Raw genomic sequence first — 16,752 nt, forward strand, 5'->3', positions numbered from 1 at the left:
ACATTTTATATAAACGAATGGCACTTCCTTTCTACCCTTGACTTTTAGGAAACCGTCTGGGAGATTAGAGGTCATCCAGCTGATGAAGGTAATGGACACCATGATGGAGAAGGCTGGAGTAGATGATGAGCAAATCGGGATAACAGGACCTTCACAGGTAATGTCTTGTCAAAATCCTGCGAAATAACATCTCATCTACACTAGAGTTTATCCCCTGCAATATTTAAGGGGTCTCCCAGTTGTTTAATTCTAATGCTATACACTACTCTGGGTCTTCCTTCTCATCCTGGTACTACTAATAGAGACTGTTCCTTGTTGAGGATTTGGTCTGTTCCTCTTGGGATTTGCTCTGATTTATGAAGACTGACAGGTTGACAGCAGAGCATTGGGTGTTGGACTTTCCCGGTGCAAATTTTGCCAACAGGTGACATGTTTTTAATGGCTAGTGTGAAAGAATTAAAGCAGCAGATTCCTGATCCTCCTGATTGTGACTACAAAAGGAGACCCAACAGCTACTGATGCAAATTGACTGAGAGGTGTTAAATGCTGGGCCTTCAGAAACCCGTCCAGGCTTGAAACAGGATGTCAGAGAATCTTCCTATCATAGGGCTATCTGCAGGTATTTCATGCACAAAAATGGGACAGATTTGGACATACAGAGTGAGATATTAAAACGCACTCAGTATCTGCCTAACTGTTCCCATTGGAGTTAACAGAAGGCTCCCATCAACTTTGATGGGAGCAGAGTTAGGCCAATACTGAGCACTTTTGAAAAACATACCATTGAACTCATGCACAATGACTCTTTCTCCAGTCTACATTACCATTTTCTTCTGAAAAATACATCTATTACAAGGGTTTTGTGTTTTAAAGCCAAACTTTGTCCAGGATTTCTTTATCCCAAGGTCATTGCTGCCAAAGGGTAAATTCCTTGACAAAGCCTGCAAAGATCCTGGTTTTGTTTTTTGCCAGCTGCACAATGTATTGGAAGTGCTGAAGACAGAGCAGAACATTTACAACATAGTGTTCCATGAGCTGATTCGACAGGTCAGTGTGGATTGTGCAGAGAGAGGAGAACTGCTTTCTAAACTTAGGTGAGAATTCACAGAGTTCCCTTTCAGATTATGGCTGTTTTCTGACTAGCTTGGTATTTCATAAAATCATGTTGCCTCCAGGAATGTGAAGAATAATTAACTGCCACTCTCCTCAGCACCACTGCCCTGTTCTCTGTAAATGATTTCAAGAGGGAAAAGCTGTGAGTAGAATAGCTGAGAGCTCCTTTGTGATTAAGGTTCTTATATCATTCTCTCAGAGATCCTGTATTGGGCACAACTGAATAATCCTAGCTTCAAAATTCTGGCTTCAAATGCTCAGAAGATTATGTTACAGAAATTTCCATACTCGGTGGAAAGAGAATCCTCATTAGATATTGGGTTAGCAGATGTGGATTCTCAGAAAGGTAAGACAGTTTTCCCAGTTTACTGTGTCTCTTTCTATTACAGGCAGAGGTATGTGAATCTGCTGGATCGGATCCCCCAACAGATGAGAAACCTTTACAAAGAAATGATGGCGCAACGAGTAATGGACAGGCACATTACAGAAGAATTAAACAATTTCAAGGAATCTGTTAGACGGCTGACCAGGTCTGAATCATGATTGATCTTCCTAAATCTGCCTTCTGTGCAGTAGATTTGTTGAGTGTTCTGCTCTTCCAGGTTTCTGCTCCCATGTTTTATGCTGTGGGTCAGAGCAATATTGACCATCTCACAGCCATCTTACCTCTTATACGAAGCTTTTCCTCCACATTCTTAGTACCAGTCCTGTAGAACTGTAGCATAGAATGGCAGCAAAGTCTCTTCCCTTTCTTCAAATCCGGGTGGATAACAGTCAATAATTATTTAAAAAAATAAAAAAAACTCACATTTGTTTTAAATTTAAATTGAACTTTTTTTAAATTGAATTAAAAAATAAACCTATTTAAAAATAAATTTGAAATAATGATAGCCTACGTTAAGACCTAAGTGAATTATAATCTATTGAAATCATTTCAATTAAATACAAAAAATAATATTAAATAGTGAATATTTGCTGTCAAGTTTTAAAGAAAGTCAAACCATTGAACTAATGGCAGTCAGTTGCTAGGCATCTAGAACCAAAGTATGAAATCAGCTTTTGACAGCAGTAGCCTCTTCTGCTTGTGCAGAGAGAATATTTTCTTCATTTCAGTTTATTCAGTTCAATGACTAGTTGATTCAAAGTTAAAAAAACACTTGGGAGTTGAAAAAGCAGGAAAGCTTGTTTTCCTCTTCTAAGCTATGAATAAAAACTAGGTGTGAGAGGATGAGATTTACTAGTTCTAAAATGTTCAAGAACCTGGTGACCACAACAGTCAGTTTAATTCATTAAATACAAATACCTTCTTTGTTTAATACATTGGTTAACTTCAAATGAAAAACTTATTTTGATAAGCTTTTTGATTTTTTTTGGCATATTCAACATGTTTAAAATAGTTTTAATTAATTAATAAAATGCTGTTTTGGTGCATTTTTAATTTAATTTGAACGTCTATCCAAACAGAACTTGACACAAATCAAAAGTAAATAATTATTCATCATCTAGTAAATATGAAATGCATCATTCACCATTTTCTAACTTAAAAAATGGAAAGCTAAGAATCAGAATAAATATACGGTAAGCTATATTATTGCTTAAATAAATGTGTATAGGTATGGTGTATCTTCCTTGTTTGCAAAAAGAAGCACCAAACTTAGTGTAAGGACTGTATTTAGTTGCAAATCAATATGTTTTATGTTTCCAATCAATGAGAATCAACCTTTCTTTAGGAAAATAAATAAAAAGTACTAATGCAAAACATGATTAAAACTGATTATTTAAATCAAGGTTTTCTGCTTGCTAATTTCATTCATGATTAAAATCAGTGATTTAAATAGCTTTGATTTATATCCATCCATCCTGTCTGAAATGTTATGCAAGGCTGTCTGCAGAGGGAGAGCTTTAAGCAAAACATATGCACAAGAAGACCATAGAGTTTTGTGTGCACTGGAAGGGCATAAATATCCCTTAAGATGAGATGATTGGCTGTTTGAGAAAGAGAAGCACACAAGACAGCTAAGGGCATTCTAGATTGAGATAAGTAGGTTGACTCTGAATTGTTCTGATTGCAGCAGACTGTGAAATGACTGTTCTATGCTATTCCAGTGAGCTATGCGAGGTCCGAGAACATGACTTCAGGGTGACTAGAGAAGCAGAACGGGCCCATGAGGAGCTGGCTGATGCAGTGCGGGATGCTGAGCTGAATGCAAAGTGAGTTCCTTCAGCCCAGGGAAGGTTGAAGTGCTGGCGACATTTCTGAAGCAATATGATGTGTTTGAATTGAAGGCAAAGCACATGCTTCTGCTATTGTCTCACAGGTGACATGGCAGTGTTTACTCTCTGTGTAAAGGGATGTGGCACACTGATTTCTCTCTCTTTAGGGCATTGTAGAGGGGGTGTGACATATTGATTTCTCTGTGTGTGAGAAACTGGTTATTTCTATACGGTATACTCCACAGAAATTTCTCTAATAGTACCAAATTTCTCAAAGGGATAAGTTGTTTTAATGTTTCAAGTTTTAACCATTAAAAGTCCCTTGTATTTGTTGTCTGTGCATTTTCACATTTTAATGATTTTGACTAAGTACTGCCCCCTCCTCATCCTCCCAGTTCTGAGTTCCCAGTCTCTTGTCAGTCTCCAAAAAACATCCGGACCTCATCAGGTCTCAATGTCTAAGGGGCCAACTGATGCAGAGTTTGTCAGACTCCTGTATTGAGTTCTGAAACACCTGACCCAGGGAAGGTTGCATTATGAATAGAACAGACAGCCTAAGCCCAGCACAGACTTGTCTCCAGACTAGTTGGGAACTCACAATGAGAATATCAGTAAAAGGGCTTATTTGGGGTTCAGGGAAAGGAACTGTGGATTGGCAGGCCTATGGAGTGTGGTAGTTGAGGAAAGAGATCTGGCTGAAGCAGGTATCTGAGAATGTTTGGGAGCTATGAGAAAGATAAAGAACTAGGTTAGGAGGAGAGGGATGTAGATTCCAGTAGTGTAACTCTATCATCTTCTATGCAGTGTAGTTGTAGCCATTTCAATCCCAGGATATTAGAAAAATAAGGTGGGTGAGGTAATATCTTTTATTGGACCAACTTCTGTTGGTGAGATAGACCAGCTTTGGAGCCATACAGAGTCTTCAGGTCTGGGAAAGGTACTCCGATTAAAATGTAATAAATTAAGTAAACTTATGCTAAACAGTCTGTTCCACCTTGCATTTAGCTTGTCTCTCTCACCAAGAGACATTGGTCCAATAAAAGATATTACCTCACCCACACCTTGTCTCTCTGTCTTCTCTCAGTCTTGTGGAAGAATATCGTGAGTTGTATGAGTTACAAAGAGCAAGGCTTGAGACCCAGCTGCTCCAGTTAACTCAAGAGAAAGAAATCTGGAGCTCAGCTACATATGACCTGGCAATGAAGGTATGTACAGACAGCATCATGGAGGACACTGCCTTACTGTATGATACAAACCACTGTAGCCAAAACTCCTGCTCCAGGATTTCCAAAGCAGGTTTTGTTTAACTGAAATCTTCTGCTCCCAGACCTGCCAAGACTGCTTTTCCCAGGGGACTACTGCTTTTTGGCCCTTTTAACTGTGGAAACTGACAGATATATATTGCTTTTTCTGGTGCTGATGTTCAGGCTCAGTGCAAGAGGATTTCATATGAAATCAGAGTGGGTTGTGTATTTTCAGAAATAGCGTCACTAAAATGCTTCCTTGACTTTTCTCAGAGTTTAGATTATCCAACCCAGATTCCCTAGACTCTTTCTGTAATTCCAAGACTATATTTTACTTTCTTTTTTTCACTGTGTCCACATTTGTGATCTCTTATTTTATCCCATGCAAGTTTAATATTTGCTGTGAAAACTACTTGGAGCTGGGAGTTTTTCAGGTTATTCCTTAGGATGATGCAGCAATTGTTCTGCAGAAACAGAGTGGGATGATTTTGAAGGGTGGGGGGCTCTCTGAGTTTCCCATGGACAGCATTACTAGTCCTTCAAAGAACATCTGTTCAGAGTTATTGGAAATGGCTTGATAGTTTTACATTTCCTTTTGATATTTTTTCCTTTAAGAGATTATTAATGGCCAGATTCTTCCACTTTTACTCATCCTGAGTAGTACTGTAGCAGAGTGATGACTCACCAGCACGGCACCTACTGCTGGTCATTTGGGAATTAGCTCTTTTCCAGCCTTGGAACGCCCTCTGCTGGCTGGTGTCTTGCCTGCCTTGGGCCCCCATGTCCCTCCCGGACCCCAGTGCCCCTTACCTCAGGGTTCTGCCCCCAGCAGTTCCCACACTCTGGATCTCCCCTCCCAGTGGAACCCCCTCTCCCTATGCCCATCTTGCCTCAGTGGCTACTGCCAGTCATCATCTAGCCCCCTCTCACTGGGACAAACTGCAGTCTGTAATGGCCACTCACCATCAGCAAGGGGGTTGGATCAGCTGCCTCTGCCTACCCCCAGGCTACACCTCTTTAGCCCCAGTACCTGCCTTGGGCCTTTAACAAGGCCTGCAGCCTGGGGAGTTGCCAGGCTAGAGCTCCCCAGCTCCTCTTGCCTGTCCCCAGCCCTGCTCTGCTCTGCTCTGCTCTGCTTCAGGTACCCTTTTCTTCCAGGCAACTAGATCCTTCTCCCTCCAAAGCTGGAGAGAGACTGTGACCCAGTTCCTCCTTTTGGCGTTCTTATACTCCCAGCCCAGCCCTGATTGGCTGCCTCAAGCCGGCTCCTGATTGGCTCCCCAGAGCAGCCCTTTCCCAGGGCTGTTCTTAACTCTTTCCACACCGGAGCAGGGTGACTGCCCCGCTACAAGTACCTTACTTCATCTCTTGAGGACTGCTTTTACCAAGAAAAATACAATACTGGAAATATGGTATGGACATTTTTATTGATATATGTGGTACCTATCATAAATGCCACATGTGGTTTCTGTTACAGTTTAACTTTAAAAGGCACATTATCCTGATGGTTTGTGCCCGAATTTGAGTCAGTTAATGCAAATGTATAATCTGTTGTTATTTGACCAAGGTTATTGCCTTCCAGAGAGCTCCACTAAGCTTCAATTCATGGGCTTTAGTGTTCTACTGCCACTTTATATACAGGAGCCATCTGTTGGGATGTAATTGAGCATGGGCTCACCATTATTACTTTTAAAATACTCACATACCTTGCATATCATGTGGAATAAATGTTATACCAATAAAATAAAACCCAGCAGGATCTTATTAAAGGGGATAAGACAAAATGTCACATTTATTGTTACTAGTAGGCAGTCAGTAATAGTTATAACATTTCATTCAGTTTCACATTCATTCACAGACACACACACACAGAGGTTCTGCAAAATGTTATAGTTACTAGTCTAGAGGTTGCCCATGCCAAGTTACTGGCCAGGTAACTTGGACATGAGGGTGGAACCGAGTCTTTGTCAGATGTACATCCGATGCTCCTGGAGGGTGATAGGAGAACCAGACACAGAGTTCTCTGTTTCTAGAATCCATTTTTATAGGAATTTATTCCTATGCCAGTCTGTGGGAATTGCTTCATCATGCTGTTGCTGAATCAATCAGTAGATGGCACATTCCTGACAGCTCCATGCTGCCAGATGTTATCTTGTTCTTCGGTTCTCCCATCCTTGAGGCTGTTGGGTGGATTCCAGTCTGCCCTCCGGGGGTCATCTGGTTGTCTCCACTCTGCTTATTCTTCAGCCGATTGATACTGAACTCCTAGACTGGCATCTCCCTGATCATTCATTTATTATCTACACCAAGCATCCATCCACATACATCCTCTATCTCTATTTTAATCACAATTCTTAACAAAGCGAGATAAATACAACAAAAGGGTGGGGAGTCTCTGTGTGCTGTTTCTGTTGTTACAAAGTATCGCTTTGAGTCTCTCCTGTCTTAGGATGTAATAACACAATTAGCAGCTTGCAAGTTTCACACAGAGAGGGAGAGAAACAGTAACAAGAAAAAAAAACAAAAAAAACAATAGAGAGCTCTTAATTAGCAGTGCCCTGGAATTTAAATTATGGGGAATCAAACTTACTTGTGATTTTAATACAGAACTTCTTTAATATGATCCACCATAATAGCCAAAAGTTGCTGAGCAGTCCTTTAAATCTCCATCCCTACTAGCTTGGAGATGTTGGGCTTTGGCCATCCTTCATCACATAGTGAGTCATTCTAAGGAGGTTCCTGCTGGCGTTTAAGCTCAAGCAAGGTAGCGTGGTAAGGAAGTTCTCTCCTCCTCAAGGAGTGTACTTGGATTGTCAGGTTGCAGATCAAAACGATGACAGTAGGTAGCTTTACCACATACTTTGATTCTGCTGTTGTCTCATGCTGTTCATTTATTTGCTATGGTGGCCATTGGCACTGAAGTAGACATTTTTTATGGGCAAAAAGAGGCAACAGTGGAGCAGGGGGCTAAAACAGTGAGGGGCAGAGACAAGGTAGTGAAAGAATTGGAGAGAGCTAAGGGAAAGGGACTGAGAACAACAGCACAAGTAGATGAGGAGTGGTTGAAAGAAGAATGAGATGGGGCAGATATACGATGGGAGCAGCAAATGGGGGAGTACCCCAAGCGGGAAGCAGAGACAAGGAAAAGCAAAGGCAGTAAAACATTGATGGGAAACAGACTGAAGGTGAGAGTCCTGCAGTGGGGAGGGAGGGCTGGAAGAGATAGCTGCCTCTCTGGGGGCGTGGGGTCACTGTAGGGGACAGGTCACATGAAAGGCAGAAGGCTACCTGTCCTGGCCCTGTAAATCCTGTGACAGCTCTGCCCGTAGACTTTTATAGCTTAGGGAGTGCTAGTGTGAAGTCAGCTTTTCAGGATACGTTTCTTACACAGTGGAGCTTGGGCCAGTTATCTCCCAGGTTGTTCTCTAATCTCCTCACCACTCACAAAAAAGTCGGTATAAGTAACTGTGTTCCTTGCAGGTGATCGGAAGAAACCAGCTCATGTTGTCTCGCAAGCTCTATGTTAGTGAAAAGGCATGGACCAAAGTCATCAAACACTTCATAGTGCTTCTGGCATCACAGGTAGAGCTCTGTTTGTGATATATGACTGTGGTGTGGAGAAGGCTATGTTTGGAGAGCTTGTGTCTGTGCAGGGTCCATCTGTCTCAGTGCAGAATTTCATCTTCCCAGTTACTATTTGAATTTTAAAGTTGTGGTTCAGTTTGAATGAATGGTATGGTTTGAATAGGTTGTCTATCTCCTCCTCTATGTTCCTCTCCCTGCTGTTCCTTTTTTCTCCCCTTGCCTCGCTCTGTCCTCAACTCTCATTTTCTCTTCGTGGCTTTTCCTAATTTGCTCCCTCTATTCATCCTCAGAGGACCAAGTCAAATCAATGCTAGTGTAATTGTGTCCTCAACAGTGCTGGCCTAGCACATTTGCCTTCTGATGTTTCAGCACAAATACAAAACTCAGGGGCTGTCCTAATGCTGCTAGAGAAATGTCCAGCTCCCAGGGTCATTGTGTATGCTGTGGAACTGCAGAACATTTTCCAGTTAGCAGTCTGTGAAGTGGGTCATTGTTCTGATCCCAGTGAAATGGAAGGTCCCTTGCCTTATGGTTCTCCCATTCTTTCTTGTGATGCACACAGGACACAGCCGACCTTTCCAATTTGCAGGAGATGACTGAGCAGTTCAGGGAGCTGTTGGACCGCATTGGGATTGAAGTGGAACATGCTGAAAACTCCAGCAGGGAGAAGCTGCGAATTGTTCAGAATGGACTCACCAAGTGGATGCAGTACTTCCAGGACAATGTTTTGTGAGTGTCCAGGAGTGATTGTTTAATTTGGGCGGTGGTACACTAGCTATCTTCACCACCTTTATGTGACAGAAAATTGCAGTGCACCAAACCTGGCAGCCCGTACTCAGGCAAAACCACCATTAACTGGAGGATTTGGCTCACTGGGTGCAAGCTGCATACCCCTTACCATTGTTTTGTTAGCTTTGACATCTGTTTATTCTGAAAGCCTTGTCCATAGTTGAAATCTGTCAGCTCCAATATGGTGATGTAGATGTCTGTTCATACCTTCTGCAATGATTCTGTCTTACACCCCCACTGAACAACAGAAAACAAAAGATTTCATAGTAAACTATGAGATCTGTTTGTCTGTTCCCATGAGGATTTTGAAGCAAATGGAGAGAAATCACCTAAGATGGAACATGACTAAAATACAGGCATTCAAGATAACATCCAGCACCTCAGAGGCCTTGTAGTTTGTAAGGTTTTTGGACCATCTATTTGTGCTGTGTTTTTTCAGTGAAGAGCACAATGAGGTCCTGGTTCATGACTGGAGCTCCTGGGGCTTCCACAATACATGTAACGAATAATAATAATGACAAGGATAAAGGTTGATTCTCTCCAAACAAAGGGAAAAAGTAAATCCTATCTAATGAAAGTACTATATTATATCTTAAATACTAACACACACTAAAGCAATACTTCTTCAGTAGCAATGTGAAGACAATGCAGCTTTCCTTAGGGGGGAAAGTAGAGAGAATACAGTATAAAATACAGTAATAACTAAACACTTTTAATACAGTGTCTTCAGATAATAACTGTGGCTTGTTTTTTAAACAGATCCTAGGTATTGAATCCTGAAATCAATTTCTGTCTATGAATCCCAGATTGTAGAAAACTTCCTACCACAGTAAACCTCAGATGTTCTTTCAAATGTTTACAACTAAACATTGACTTAATATAGCTTTGAAACTTTACTATGCAAAAGAAAAATGCTGCTTTCCCTTTTTTTTAGTAGTTCGTGTTTAACACAGTACTGTACTGTATTTGCTTTTTTGGGGGGTCTCTGCTGCTGCTTGATTGCAAACTTCCGCTTTCTAATGAGGTCTGTGGTTGACTGGTCAGTTTGTCAGGTTTCAGAGTAGCAGCCATGTTAGTCTGTATTCACAAAAACAAAAGGAGTACTTGTGGCACCTTAGAGACTAACTCTGTTGTTCGTAACTCTGAGGTTCTACTATATTTATCCAAAAGCCTCCCACACTTCAGGTGGAAAACCTGACGTTATTGAAGCCACTGGGAGTTTTGCCATTGACTTCAAATGGACTCAGGATTCCACCCTCTAACTTTATAACCAAAGTTTTCTTTCTGAAAGGTTACTCTCTGACTGGTCTGAGAGTGCTCTTGTTTGTTGTTTAAGTTTGGTAATTGTTATGCTTAAATGCAAATAAGTGAAATACCAAAATTTATTTTAATAGAACATTTAAGGTTACAAAATGAGATGCTAAAAGTCAGAAAATGCAAAATGTAAGGTTCTCATAGTAACATTAACTTAGTTATCATCCTCATTCTACTTACTTGTTGAACTACACATTTAAAAAGTAAAATAGGCATAAAAATATTATATTAAGAAGAATTTTTTCCAGGATGATTGCAGTATCAGTGAAGGACAGCATTTTGTCAGTTTCATTCACAGCCTTCCTGAGGACTAAGCATCCAGTGCTTGTTTGCCTTCCATTCCTTCTGTGCTTGAAGCAATCTTTTTTTTCCTACAAGGGACTCCAAACGCTTTTGTGATTCTAGGGGAGGGCGTGTAAGTCAGTGGTGGGGAAAAAGCCCTAAAGACCCTTCCCTTAGCAAAAAGGACTCTGTTTCAAGTACAGGATATAGCACATAGCAGGATGTGCACACATTATAAGTTTATTTTTGCTCATTCAGGAGTAATGTTTCTCTTGTAGCTCATCTCTTCTCAATTTCTCTCCTTGTACCTCTAGCAGGAAAGCAAGCTTCTCTAATATGAAGGGAGAGGTATTGGAGGAAATCCTACAGGACTTCAAGAACTTGGAAAATGTAAGTGTAGGCGCATGGGACCACCCCGCTACAGTAAGACTTTTTGACAAACATATTCCCCTAGCCTACAAACTAAGCTGCTAACAAATAATTAATATTTAGCTCTACAAATGCTAAGAAGGATAAAAATAAAGCAAGGCTCCAAGTTTATTGTATAGTTGCTTAGTTTGCAACATCTTTTTCATCTTGAGCCAAAAGGGTTTCCATCACCTTTCTGTTGCACATCTGGGGGTGACCCAAGCAGCTGAAATCTTTTTCTGGGATGACATCTTCATTACTTTCTTCTCAGATGTTGAATAAGGACCTGGAGCAATATGGAGGGGAAGTTCTACTAATGAAGAAGGAGACCCTCAAGACTGCTGCCAACCTGCAGAAACGCTGGACGGAGTTGGGACAAACAGTACTTAGTCGTCACAAGGACATTAATGGGGTGTTGCCTCCAGAGCTCAGGGCCATGGAAGAAATAAATGAACATACAAATGAGCTCTGCCAGCAGTACAGCATAAGAATAAATGGGGAGAATGGTAAGAAATTACCTATCTTGTCATTCATTCTTTCCTTCAGTGTGTCAGTGAATGAGTGACTAAAAGAGAACCAGCTGATATAATTTATTTGGACTTTAAAAAGACTTTGACAAAGTCCCTCACAAAAGGCTACTAAAGAAAGTAAGGTCTTGTCTGTACAGGATGTTACTGTGTGGGAAGCCAGAGTGTGACTCTACAATGCATTAGCTTGCCACGCACTAAGTCACGAAGCTGACCCTGGTACAGTGCTCTGCAAGTTCTGCAGTGTGCTTTGACATACTGCTGTTTGAAATGGGAGTAATTCAAAATGCACTGCAAAACTTCTAGTGCATGGTAGTAGTGTCCATATGGGATATTACTGTGTGGCAAGTTGGTGCGCTGTAAATTCACACCCTGGCTTGCGCACACAAATATCTGGTGTAGATAAACTCTTAGTAGTCATAGAAACTGGTAAGAGACATAGGGGGAAAAAGTGGGGCTAAATGGATCAGTTTTCAGTATGGCAAAAGGTTAACAATGGGTTGCCATAGGATTCTGTACTAGCTCCAGTGTTGTTCAAGATATTTATTAATGATCTGAAGAAAGGAATGAGCAGTGTGCTGGCAAAATCAGTGGATGACACAAAATAATTTAAATCAGTGAAATCTAAAGGGTGTCCTAATGTAATGAGGGGATTGGGCAGCACCATGGCAGAGGAAATCCAGCACTGGCAAATGTAAAGGTAATGCACATTGGAAAAAGTCATTTGAGAACTATTGCTGGGTTCTAAACTAATGTAACTACTCGGGAAAGAGACCAGAGGTATCAACAGCTGAATAAAACCGGTGTTCAGTGTGCAGCAGTGGTAAAAGCAAACAAAATGTTAAGCAATTATAAGGAACAGGCTAGTAATATTGAAAACATAATGCCGTAACATAGAGAAGTAGCATTCAATCATCTGAATACTATACTAAGCTCTGATCACCCTATCCCCAAAACTATGTATCAGAATAGAATGGGGGTCAGCACTGGGTGACAAAGAGTAGAGGCCTGGAGAGACTTCTGTGTGAGGAGAGATTGATATGACCAGACCATTTAGTTTAGATAAGAGGGGACCTTATAGAAATATATAGAATAAAGGTAAGTCTGGTGCCTCATTTACCCTTTCTCCTAATAAAAAAACAAGGGGACAATCAGTGAATCTGAAAGTCAACAAATTTGAAAAAGGAAATCCTTTTTTCCCCATAATGCACAATCTGTGGAACTCTTTGTCACAAGACATCACCGAAGCCAGCACCTTTAGTAGGATTCAAAGAGAGCTTAAACACTTTATGTGGGTAATGAGAATGTGTATAGTTACATGCATCTCAGCAGACAGAGAATATACATTTGCATGTGCAAAATGGGTAAATGAGCTGCTAATCACACCTTTGCACAGGCAGTTTCCCATTTTACACACACATTTATATTTTGCACATACACATGCACATTTACCAGGCAGAAGTTGGGTGCTTGTATTGAAAGTTTTGCCCTTTTATGTATGAGGTATTCTTGGCACATAAATAAATAAAACTGTACTGTGAAAGGCTCTATGCATAGGAACAACAGATCCTTTTTGGTCTGTCTTGATCCAGTGCTTTTGAATGAATACAAGGCTGCTGATTATTGTGATGTTGGCCATCGCTGAGAGCTAGGAATCTGAAATTGATTGAGCTATGTAGGAGATTTATGGTCTGAACCATAGGTCCTTGAAATAAACAGAAAGACACCCATTGACTTAGTGGGTTTTCAATTAGGTCCTTATTAAACAATTAATCTTTAATTCAAGCCTGCTAAGTTCATGCATAGTGTAGTCATTCCTCTTATCATAGAATTTTGAACTACTGGATTCTGAAACTCACTTTTCACTGACTGAAGGAATACAGATAAAGTTTCCTCTTTTCCCCCCAGGGGTAACCAGGATTTTGACAGGTTTAGTGAGCAGTATGGAAGATTGGACATTCAAGATGCTAACCAACAAGCGAGGATCTGGCATGCATGAATCTGATTGGCTGAAATTGTTTCGAGTGATTCCTGATTGGCTGATCCAGGTGGCTGCACTGATGACAATTATAGGTTCCGGCCAGTCTCATGAGGATCGGAGGAATAGAAAGCCTCATGTCTCGTAAGATAGGTCTTTGCCAGTGTTGTTCATTCCTCTCTTGGGCTGTCCTGACACAATTTTCTCTTTTCACATGCATGGATAAATGTTCTTGTGTGGTGCACACTGTCTGGAACAGGAGGTTGGTAATGGGCTACAGAGCCTTTCACCTCTAGGCCACCGGCTGAAATTTGGTTCAGGTGGACGATGATTAAAAGTCATTCCCATCTGATGGCTGTTTGGTAATACCTTCGAAATGAGTTGTGTACAGTTCCTAGTACACGTGTCCCCATCACAGTTGACACTTCCTTGGCAATCTTGGAGTTAGAAACCAAGGACCAAATGGACCTCAAAGCCTGACTTCTCTTCTCCCCCCTGGAAGTGGTCCCTCCAGGTGAGGGATGAAGCACATTGATGGGGCAGTGTGAAGAATCTTGCTGCTCGTGCTTTACTTGTTAGATGGTAAAAGAGGAATTTAGGCTTCAGATTGGTCAATTTGACATCAGTAATAATTCTAGCATGTGATGAAACTTCAATTTGTATGAAGTTCATACACAAATCATGCTTTTTGTCTAGTATTTGTATTAATTCAAACAGAATACTAAAACATTGTGCATAGCAAATAGTGGCACTCTCTGATTTCTTTACCTTCTGGGCACTCTGCAAAACCCATCTTTTCTCTCTCTTCTCAGGCTGATGAGAAGAAGTTGGCTGAGGGCTGGTTATATTTATGAAGAGTCCTTTTGTGTAATTTTGTGTATGTTAACTGATAGAGATATTTTATTATTTTATCAGTTTGAAGAAAAGAAATAAAATATTTGAATAATTTACAATTGGATTTATGAGGTGAAGTTCATCTATGGTGTAACTCTATTGACTTTGAAAAAGTTACATAAGGAATGAATTAACTGCAGAATATGTATACATTATATAACAGGCTATTTACAACTGAGAAATTCACCAACAGCTACTGCATTTACAAAAATCCCCAAATCTTTTATACAGTATGGAGCAGACTAACCATAGACAATTTAACCTCTCCCCCCAACCAAATATATCCTGTCCTCCCTCACCCTTCAAACCCTATGTGCATAGGCTGAATACAATGCTAGTTCAGAGCTATTCACAACTTGATGGTCATGGCTATACACATTGTTCACTCACTCACCATCAAGTGAGTGGCCATTAAATCTATCTTCAAAGGGAACAATGGATTTCTATTTGGGTTTTTTATCCAAGCTATATCAGCAGTACTCAAGGCTTATCTTCTCTGTTTTTGCTAGAATCAGAGGGGTAGTCGTGTTAGTCTGTATCCACAAAAACAATGAGGAGTCTGGTGGCACTTTAAAGATTAACAGATTTATTTGAGCATAAGCTTTTGTCAGTAAAATACCCACTTCTTCAAACATGCATCTGAAGAAGTGGTTTTTTTACCCATGAAACCTTATGCCCAAATAAATCTATTAGTCTTTAAGGTGCCACCAGACTTCTTGTTGTTTTTGCTAGAGTTTTTCTGGTAGGACCACAAAAGTAGACTGGGAGCTTTCTCTGTCTTTAACTGGTAGAGAGGCAATGACAAATCTTTCATGACAACTGTTTGTCAGCAATTTGAATTAAATACATGTAAAACATAAATAAAACCAGAGTTTGAATCTGAAAACCAGTTGCTCAAAATACTCTCTTGTCATAATGCTGTTATTTGTCAGTAATCCATAAAGTCTCTCAGGAAGTACAAGCTGAACTGAATTTCTAATGTAAAAATCCAATAGGAACCCCTCTCCTATTTTTAAAACACATTTTAGCCTTCTTTATTCATCACAAGGAAGCAAATCAATATACAACTTTTGTTTCCACTGTAAGTCGATCATATTTACATAGAACTTGTGACTTCAGACATTACTGGAAGCACTCATGCCCATTGTGACTACCTCATACAAGAAATTAATATCATTTCTGTCAGTTATTTGACTGAATTTTTATTAACCTAAGCTCTTTTTCCTCCCCAGATTTCCATTTTCCTTAATTTTTGTTGTTGTCTAGGAATATCTTTATGATGACTGCTCCTTAGCTCCTAGTTCCACTCTTCTGCAGTTAGAGTCCATGATACAAGCTCTTTGTTCTGACTACACCCTGAAAACGACTCATGGGTTTCACCCGTGGGGCTCCCCAACCTAAATCAGCACTAAAGTCAATTTGAAGACAAAGCCAAACTGTTTTAGCACCTGCATGCTGCAAGTGCATTACATTTACCCTCTTTTCCTGGAAAGTGGATTAAAGTAAAAACATAACAACAAGAGAAAGTTAGCTGAGCAGAAGACTCTTGGTATAAGAAGAATACATATCTACTTCAACTCCTGTGGCATGTGTGATCTGTGCTAGAAATATGTATGCAGGAAAGAGAGGAGAGAATCTTGCTGAATTGAGTTGGGAAGCTATATTTCTGTATGAACTATGAGAGTCTCAGAGTCAGATCTGATGCACTATAGGTCACTTTGGTTTTTGGGTTTGTTTTCCTTCAGGGTCGTTTCAGGTGATGTGTTTAAGAAGATTCAACAATGGATCTTGACCACAACTTCTGGGGCTGAGAAAGACAACATACAGCTCACACAGGAAGTAGGTATATGCCTGAGGGGGTTTGGGATGGGTGCACATCTGTCTAGCATTCATTCTCTTGTTTTATTTTTGTATGTTTATTATTGTTTAGGGTAGAATCCGGAGGAAGTTTACCCCTTCCTCTCCCTTTGAAGCTCAGCACTATGGTTTCCATCTTTCTGGCAAAAGAAGGCTTGGCAGGGATCCTTTCAGAATTCTTCAGTGCTGTTGCTTATTGAGTCAGAGAGGACCCAGTAGAGTGACATGAAATAGACTTTAAGAAGGACCTTTGGAAATTTATGAAGAATTTTGCTACATTATAAAGATTTTTTCCTATGGCTTCTGCAAAGAGTTTTGGAAATCTCTGAATTAAAAAAAATCAGATTATTTCAAAGTGCATATGACAATGTTAACAAGTTCATTGTCTAAAGTATAGCCAATTGCTTGGTAACGCTTGCAGTTCAATATGCAGTTCACCATACACAGAAGGTGTGCATCGAAGTATGCATTCAAATTAGCCTTATTTATAGTATGGTTGTTTACAGGCTAAAAGCATTTTATACGTCACCCAAGACTAAAATCCACC

At 40.3% G+C, this 16,752-nt stretch overlaps 1 protein-coding gene across 1 annotated transcript in view; it reads left to right on the forward strand.

The window, feature by feature from the left end:
* The window catches only part of AXDND1 (axonemal dynein light chain domain containing 1), a 51,165-nt gene that overhangs the window by 17,195 nt on the left and 17,218 nt on the right, over positions 1–16,752 (forward strand). Inside the window, exons 8-18 of the mRNA XM_043491370.1 lie at positions 49–157; positions 973–1,094; positions 1,503–1,643; positions 3,220–3,324; positions 4,412–4,532; positions 8,052–8,153; positions 8,719–8,885; positions 10,856–10,931; positions 11,221–11,455; positions 13,385–13,598; positions 16,094–16,187. Of these exons, the coding sequence (XP_043347305.1) occupies positions 49–157; positions 973–1,094; positions 1,503–1,643; positions 3,220–3,324; positions 4,412–4,532; positions 8,052–8,153; positions 8,719–8,885; positions 10,856–10,931; positions 11,221–11,455; positions 13,385–13,598; positions 16,094–16,187 (1,486 nt within the window). The remainder of the gene's footprint in view (positions 1–48; positions 158–972; positions 1,095–1,502; positions 1,644–3,219; positions 3,325–4,411; positions 4,533–8,051; positions 8,154–8,718; positions 8,886–10,855; positions 10,932–11,220; positions 11,456–13,384; positions 13,599–16,093; positions 16,188–16,752) is intronic.

Source organism: Dermochelys coriacea, chromosome 8 (genome assembly GCF_009764565.3).
Source record: "Dermochelys coriacea isolate rDerCor1 chromosome 8, rDerCor1.pri.v4, whole genome shotgun sequence".
NCBI classification, from domain to species: domain Eukaryota; kingdom Metazoa; phylum Chordata; order Testudines; family Dermochelyidae; genus Dermochelys; species Dermochelys coriacea.